This window comes from Scylla paramamosain, chromosome 2 (assembly GCF_035594125.1).
Source record: "Scylla paramamosain isolate STU-SP2022 chromosome 2, ASM3559412v1, whole genome shotgun sequence".
NCBI lineage: Eukaryota > Metazoa > Arthropoda > Malacostraca > Decapoda > Portunidae > Scylla > Scylla paramamosain.
Window position 1 is genome coordinate 32,740,390 of NC_087152.1, and position 8,927 is coordinate 32,749,316.

An 8,927-nucleotide genomic window follows, 5' to 3' on the forward strand; every position below is an offset into this window, starting at 1 on the left:
TTACTGTAAGGTTCTTCTCCCCACATCCACTCCCCATCCCCAGTGTCACATCCACAAGTACAAATGCCTGTACTGGCTTAAAGACATCTGGTGTTTTCAATGTTAGGGTAATAAATAAGATATTCTGTAGCCTCCTTACTTTATATTATGAGCATTTTTTTTTCTTTTCGGGCAGTTCATTGGAAAACACCTTACATCTATATTTCTAATGATAAAAAAAAAAAAAAAAAACCCAGCAAAAACTTACTTCTACTTTATATTCTTTTACTACAAATTTTACACCATCACATCAGGCTTCAGTCCAATCCCCTCTTGCGTTTCCATCTCTCCAGGTAAAAGGTCACTGGAAAACCCTTAAATGATTCCAAATTTCGGTAAAAAAGTTACACATTCCTCATCTCATCTTACACCCATTGGATTCGTTCTTTGTTATCTAGCTTTTGTCTACCCCATCTACTTCAGGTCTTGATTAATCTTGGAATGCTATATTTCCTTCGATTCCAAGATCATTCAAAAATATCTGCAGAAAATTTACAAATCCTTCATCTCCTCTTCATGTGTCCCACTGTTTTTTTTTTCTTTTTTAATTCAGCTTTCTCGAACCCAACTACCTGAGACAGGAACTGATCCCGGAGTGCTGTATTTCCCCTAAGCTTTCCTTTTTTGTTTTCACCGTCTGAGAACCTCCGCGGCTGTGTGGGGTGGCTGTAGTCTCTCTTCTGGCAGGCGTGAGTGGAGACAATCTGAATGTAATTGGCTGATTCAAGTATCACCATTATATTTAGCTTTTTTATTATATATTTTTGGCGTGGTAACAACAAGGTCATACGTAAAGCTGTGGCTGTGTGGTGTGACTGTCAACACCGCTGGACTATTAGGGCAGGTCACTGGGCGCTGCACTTATCATTTAACACAACTTACTGATCAATTACTTTCACTTAAGTATAAATAAGTGAGTAGATAATGGTACTGACGAAACAAGAGATGAAGCAGAAATGCTTTATTTCTTTAATGATGGCTTTCTTCAGAGACAATGAAGAGACGGTAGTCGAAATAATAAAATTATATAGTATTGCTTCATCCCGTGTTTTCTTATGATGTAGGTCTCTGAGCAGCTTTCAGATCCATATTGTTTGCCCTGCAACATCAGCCTAACATGGGCCTGGGGTGTGGAAAGGAGACTTGTGTATGAAAGGTATCTCCCAGTGCAAGGCTGCAGGTGGATTGGGCTTGCTGGGAACACAATCATTCTGTTCTTTGGTTGCAACATTTGAAGGACCAACTTCTGACTATGGTTTTTGTGACTTATTACTGTAATGAAGTTCAATTTGCATGAAAAAAGTTTTATTGTTTGTGATAAAATTAATAGTATTATTAGAATTAGAATTAGTACTACTGTGATTTTTAACTGTTAAAAATGGTTGTAGTTTCATTATCATCGCTATCGTCATCATCATCATCAGCAGCAGCAGCAGCAGCAACCGCCGCAACAGCATCATCATCGTTTTTGTCGTCACTAGTCCTTCTGTTACCGAAGGTCTTAAAAAATGTCCATTCATTAGATTTCTATTGCTACTACTACTACTGCTACTGCTACTATTACTACTACTACTACTACTGCTACTACTTCTGCTGTTGCTGCTGCTGCTGCTGCTGCTGCTGCAGCTACTACTACTACTACTACCACTACTACTACTACTACTACTACTATTGTTTGTATACTCTCGTGTTCATCTATCTTGAACACTGAACACGCCCTCTCTCTCTCTCTCTCTCTCTCTCTCTCTCTCTCTCTCTCTCTCTCTCTCTCTGCTTTTAAGGCCAATTTCGTCCCATCAGTAGGTCACTTTTCTGGTGTCAAAGAGAGAGAGAGAGAGAGAGAGAGAGAGAGAGAGAGAGAGAGAGAGAGAGAGAGAGAGAGAGAGAATTTTGGCGCAACGTAAGATTTTCCATAACTTTCGTAACTCCTCAGGCATTGCATGTGCGCGCATTTGTGTGTACGTGTTCATGTGTGTATGTGTGGGTGTCTGTTTTGTGTGGCACTGGGTCGCCCAATCACGTGGAAGGACTGGCAGGGGAAGAGCCAATCAGCGAAGGGCTTCAGGGTGGTGGGCGGGGTCTGTGCGTGTGACAGCTTTGGGAGAAGAAGGAGAGGGGCGGAGAGGCTAGCATGTGCATCTGTGTGTGTGTGTGTGTGTGTGTGTATGTGTGAGGTAGGGGGTGTGGTGGGGGTGCAGCGGGTGGCGTTTCGTAAGTGTGACGTGTAATATAAGACCTCCAGACGCCGGGCCTTCCCTTCCCTTCCCTCTACCACACCACCACCACCTCCACTTCCACCACTCACCTCACGCAGACGCCGCCATTAGAGCGCTGCCCGAGCCGGCTAAGTGCTTTCCAGTGTCACTCGCACAGGAAGAACGTAAGTCTCACTCCCTGGACACCGGCGATACCCTCTTGACTAAATCTTCAAGAACTTCCGCTCTCAGTATACCGCCAGACAGATCCAAACGCCTCCAGGACACACCCACCCACACCCACCCACTCACACCCACCCACACACACACAAACACGCCCACTTAACCACTCCTCATTCTTATCTCACCCCTGCCTCCTCTCATCTCCTCCCACTTACTTCCTTCCTCTTCTTCTCCTCCCCCCCACCCAGTCGAGGAGCAAACCGAGGCAAGCTGGAGTTCGCGCGGTACCAGCTCTTCAAATTCTGCTGGCACTGTGGCACTGAACTCACCACCGTCCAGCCAGGCGCTTGTCCCTCGCCAGCAGAAGCCACCGACGCCTCACGCCACCACTACCACCTCCACAACCATCACCTCAGCCACCAGCCCGTCGACATGAAGGCCGCCGAAGTGAGCAGGGAGAGATTTGCCATCAACAAGTCTTACAGCATTGAGGTGAGTGACGTGTGGTGGTCTTGGTGTTGCTGGGCGTTTACTTCTCTTTAGGAGTTGTGGGTTATATGAAGATAAGTTATTCCTTATTACTTTTGCGTTGGCGGTACGTCAGGTTAGGTTAGGTTATGCTAGCTTTCAAGATAGATGGGATTAGGTGCTGATTGTGTGTTATTATTAGTACTGATATATATATATATATATATATATATATATATATATATATATATATATATATATATATATATATATATATATATATATATAAACTTAAGTAAGAATAGAAGTGAATTTAGATCAACATGTCTCTCCTTATCGCTTTTCGTGGGAGTAAAAATTCGTTAACGGTGATTGGTGGTGATGACTGAGGTGGTGAGGAGCTGTTACGGGTGGTGGAAGATTGTTGTGATGAGGGATCTTGGTGGTGATGGTGAAGAGGGTAAAGAGTGGTGTTGGTGACGCTTATAAAGGGAAGGAGTGTTGCCTTTTTCATGTTGTTAGATGATTAATTGCTTCCCTTGTGTGCGAGATATTGAGAATGTAGTTGAAATATTCCTAGAAAGTTTTAACAATAACATTTTTCTGAAGTTAATGCAAGTAAACATAAAAAATTGATTGAGTAAAATTTATGAATCATAAAAAATAAACGATAAATGATATATGAGATAAATCAATTGTTATCCAACATTCATGTGACACACACGCCACGTCTTGGACGGTTGACTGAAAAGCTGTGAGATAAATGCTACAAATAATGAGCCAGGCCTGCGATTTTAAATAGCCGAAAGAGGCAATAACTTTTCTCTTCGGAATAATTATTATGAATCGTTCGATGGTGTGGCGCATCTTACCACTCTGTTATCGGCTCTCATCAAGATTATTTCAAAGGTCACGGAGATGATAAACCGGATCCTCATGAATGTTTTTACACTCATATATGATGCAGAATCCTTGTTGAGCTGCAATGCAATCACGAAAATGTTTACGAAAATCCCAATAACTTCTACTACAGCCTGTTAAGTAGACCCTGAAATGTTTGGGAGTGCAGTGTCGAGTATCAGAGGCAACAGTCTGTTTCAATGATGCACAGGCAGTTTGACCAAAAAGGGGATCGGGATGGTGCCAGCCCAGCCAAGGGTTCAATCCATACACGCAACATGACCAGTGTGATCATACGGTTCAACACGTGGTCCAATGAAGAGCAGAGGTGGTTGTTCATGTTATTGCTCCGCTCGTCCACACGCCAAGTTTGGAAACACGTGGGAGCTGCCAGGGAAAGTAGTCGTGTTAGGTCAGGTAAATTATTAGGTTGCATTATTAATTAGGTCACTACACATGAAGGAAAAGCCATTGGATGATTTTGGAAAGGTTCTTTTGTTTATTATTTTTATTGCTGTAATGGAGAATTTGGGAGTGTTACTGCATCATTATATTTTTTATCGTGTTTACATTTATTTTAGTCTCTATATACCGCATTCAATAATGTAAGCGATTTTCTTTTTTCTAGTGAATATATGTTTACAAGGTTAATGCAACGCTTCCCTGAATTGGCGGAATTGCAGGCACTGATGCGCCATTACTTTTGGTGAGTAATGGCCCGGCAAGTGATAGGAAGTATGCGCATGGTTTTATAAAACTTCATAAAATATACATGCGCATTGCAGGGTATGAGGAGCACGTGCCCAAGTGGCCTCCGCCGTACTGATAAAGACTTCTCATTCTTGTTGTTCAAATGACTGTACGCATGTTTCCCTCGCGTACTCCCCACACAGGCATTCCAGCAGCCTGTCCTCACGTTGTGTAAGAGACCTTCACAGGTTTCACTTCATACTTACATAATCGTATGAGTTTTGTTGTAATTGATATTACTTTAGTTTATTCGTCATATACTCATTTCTAAGGCGTTATCGGCTTGCTGTTTACCTATGTAATGGCGGCTCTGCTGCACCATTTTTTTTTTTTCATTATACTAAAAAAATAAAAACTAAGTTTAATTTACAAATAGTAGTGAGAGTATAGGTTTACATCTGCCCAGTTTAGCTTACAAGTATAAGAAAAATGCAAAACTTGTATAAGTTTAGTATGAAAAAACAGGTGAAGCTTACAGTAAAGCACATGACAGTGGTTTAATTATATAATCTGCCGATGCTCCACTGGATGGGAGTTGCAACCAAAGTTAGCAATGAGTGGTACGTAGGTGATACTCTTAAGTCACTAGGGAGGTGGCTAAAATATGAAGGCCTTGGCGGGACATCAGAATTGGTCCAGATATCACCGGCTACTCTGCATTCTGAACCCCGTCTACTAAAGTCATAAATCCTTCAGACACCTTTGCTTTCGTTTGCTCATATCTTTGCTAAGAATTCAACATTGAGAGATTCTGGGCTTCTATCCCCTCCTCGGCCTTGATTTTTGGTATTATTATGACTGGTGTTGAGGTTCTTTCGATATTTTTTCAGTGTTGTTTGTTTGGCGTTGAATCTCAGAAGGCTCATGGTAATGCTGGGGCACCTCGTGTTGTCAAAAATTGTACTTAACGTGCTCATACGTAGATTGTCTGGTCAAACTTTTTCGGCTTTGCTTATTAATCATTATCGCTTCAGTCAAGAGTTTATCTCTATTCAGTCTGCTCTAAAAGAGGTGTGACAGCTGAAAGTCTGATCACTTCAACCTAGCGTGGCCGTTCTAACTCTGACCACTCTAAGTGTGACCACTGCAATTTTTTTTATCTACTGATCTACAGGATTAACTTCCTGTCCTTCGAAAAGTTTTGAGTCTGTCCTCACTAGAAAGATTACTAAACATTTTGTACCATCTCAGAATATTTAAATTTACCACCAGAAAGAAATCCCTCAGGGCGACCCGCTGGCGATCTTCTGGCTTTCTTCACAGAATCTTAGGTGCCCTCTCAGCAATGTTGCTTTCAAACATTTGCCTTAGATATACTGAAAGCACTCTGTAGTTTCGCATAAATCTTATTTTTCAAACAATAATTTTATATCCCTCTGTGAATTTTTTTGACGTTCCCTGTAACCAAACTATCATTGTTGTGGTAGATGGTCGTTGTTCTCATGTCCTGCTAACAACAAATCTCACGCAGGTATCACCCATATTCATAAACGCTTTGTTCTCTCACTTGGACTATTTTCAGAGGTTACATGGGTGATCAGTCGAGTTCTCAAAGGTGTTTACCTCATTAACGATGCAGAAACTTTGTTAAACTGTCACCAGAATCCTGCAAACATTCTTGAAAATCTTAATAGCCAGAAGACGTTGAAAGAAATCAAGAAAAATCAACGTAGCGTTAAAGAAATCAGACCTACATATGTTGTATTCACTACATTCTTGATTTTTTTTCTGTAACGATTTTTCTGGAAACCTTACATTATCGAAGGTTAGAAAGATTAGAAACGCATTTTTTACTCTCGCAGCATGAAATTCATGAAATGGAACTTCAATGATTTTTTTTTTTTTTCATGATGTATGTAAGATTTTAAGGTCAGTGCACCTGTCCTTTTGATCTTTCTTTAAGGTTTGTGCTTCTGTATTTTCCTTTCTTTTTTTTTTTTAGATATTTACAATTTTGTGAGCCCTGCTTCAGTCATTTTTGCCTTTTTAAGATTCATGCTTCTGTTCTTTCCATTTTCCTTTACGTATCTATAATTTTAAGGACCACGTTTTATTTATTTATTTGTTTATTTATTTTACTGTAGTAATAATATCTGCATGTCTTTTGTCTTTGTACTTACAGTTTTAAGTTCCATTCACTTGCCTTTTTCTCTGTTTTTCTCCAAGTGCTGTCAGTAAAAACACAACAAATCCCCCCTTTATTTTCGGATGGATCTAAGCACTATAGAAAAAATAAATAAATAAATAAAATACAAGTAATTTCTCTGTCTCTTCACAATCATCACTGGGCGTTTGTGTGAGCCTCTCTTTCACACCCTCCTTTCCCTCTTCCTCTTCCTTCTCCACCGGTTCCTTCATCCCTTGGTCAATACCCCGACTCACTCCCTCTCTCCTGCTCCCCTCTTCCAGGTTAACACTAAAATCATTAACGACCCAACACTCCAATTGCCTCTTGCCTCCCACCCGCAGCTAAGGAGGTCTAATCGCCATCTTCCTCCTCCTCCTCCTCCTCCTCCTCCTCCTCCTCCTCTCCTCCTCCTCCTCCTCCTCCTCCTTCTCCTCCCCTCCTCCTCGTCTAATCGGCACACGCACTGGAGGCCAAACAAGTGGGCTTTTATTTATTTTCTCTTTTCTTCTCACTCGCTTCACTTTTTGTTTTGTCTGTTTATTGTTTTGTCTTGCTCGTCTTTCCTTCAAGTCGGTGTGTGATTTATATCTTTCTTTTTTTTCTTTCTTTTTATAGTTTTTCGTCTTCAAAACTATCCAAAAACTCTCTCTCTCTCTCTCTCTCTCTCTCTCTCTCTCTCTCTCTCTCTCTCTCTCTCTCTCTCTCTCTCTCTCTCTCTCTCTCTCCAGTAATAAAGTCTTCCACCATTTTATTTCTGCAGTGAATTCAATTTAACACATAAAATTCAGTGAATTACACAATTAATTTAATTATTAACAATTGGCCATGAATAGGGAGAAGAAACATCTGAAACAACGAGTCAATTTCTCTGTTTCTTTTTTCTTACATTTATCTCATAAGTATTTAAGTCTACTTGGACGTAACAGACAGGACACATATTTTCAATGGCAATTAATACGATAGTTGTGCTAGAGTTGCAGGCATGGAACACAGGTTGATTAATTTCATAACTTTTGGAGGGTGAGAACAGTGAGGTTCCCTATGGTAACTCGTACTCCTTCGCACCACCATCAACATGACCATGAGCATCAACATTACACATTTCATACATCTCGAAACAATCCAGTTAATCAAGTTACATTAACTTTTTTTCTCTGACTTACAAAACTTTAGAATCATTAAATTCTTATATTCTTATACTCATATTTATTTATAAAATATCAGATTGTAAAGACTCGATTAATCTCATATCTTACAAAGAAAGAACGACTTTATTAGAAATACAAAGTCAATACACCGCATATTTTGAAACAACACAGGAATACGGAGGCTAGTCAGCGAACGAAAACTGTTACAGCGCCCAGTGAGTGTTGTTTGCACGCCCATGGGCACCAAAATGACTGCTCTGGAATCCGTAAAGCAGGGTGTGATTTTCTTGTAGGAGTGGCACTGTTTTCCCTTTCCTTGTATCACAGAAGCGTGTAATGCTGCAGCTGACAGTGTGTGAGGAGGGTGATGTAGCTTACACATTCATAACACTGGAATGAAACTTGATATATTTATGTTACTTTATTATAAGCAATTATAAGCAGTAACGTATACATAATTCATTTCTCATTCCATAACTTGTGTGGGATAAAGAGTCTCTTCTTCTTCTGCTTCTTCTTCTTCTTCTTCTTCCTCTTCTTCTTCTTCTTCTTCTTCTTCTTCTTCTTCTTCTTCTTCTTCTTCTTCTTCTTCTTCTTTTTCTTCTTCTTCATTTCTTCTACCTCTATTCGTATTACTACTACTACTACTACTACTACTACTACTACTACTACTACCATTATTATTATTATTATTATTATTATTATTATTATTATTATTATTATTATTATTATTATTATTATCATTATTATTATTATTATTATTATTATTATTATTATTATTATTATTATTATTATTATTACTACTACCAATATTATTACTATTATTAAGCCTATAAGTGGCAAGGGGAAATTATGAGTTAGAGGCGCACGTAGGCTTAGGAAAGAAGATTTAGCCTCTTCTTCCTCCCACTTTCCTTTCTTCCCTCCTTAATCTATCATGCCTTATTTATCAGACTTATTTCCTTCCTATATGTACCATCACTCCCTGTATGCACGCTCTCTCTCTCTCTCTCTCTCTCTCTCTCTCTCTCTCTCTCTCTCTCTCTCTCTCTCTCTCTCTCTCTCTCTCTCTCTCAGATATGCTTTCTTTACAGCCTTAGCTCCCCTGATGGAAGG

At 39.8% G+C, this 8,927-nt stretch overlaps 1 protein-coding gene across 1 annotated transcript in view; it reads left to right on the forward strand.

Annotated features, from left to right (window-relative positions):
- Positions 1-2,137: 2,137 nt before the first annotated feature.
- The window catches only part of LOC135113763 (tyrosine 3-monooxygenase-like), a 35,879-nt gene continuing 29,089 nt past the window's right edge, over positions 2,138-8,927 (forward strand). Inside the window, exons 1-2 of the mRNA XM_064029347.1 lie at positions 2,138-2,419; positions 2,666-2,909. Coding sequence (XP_063885417.1) covers positions 2,850-2,909 — 60 coding nt within the window. The 5' untranslated portion in view covers positions 2,138-2,419; positions 2,666-2,849. The remainder of the gene's footprint in view (positions 2,420-2,665; positions 2,910-8,927) is intronic.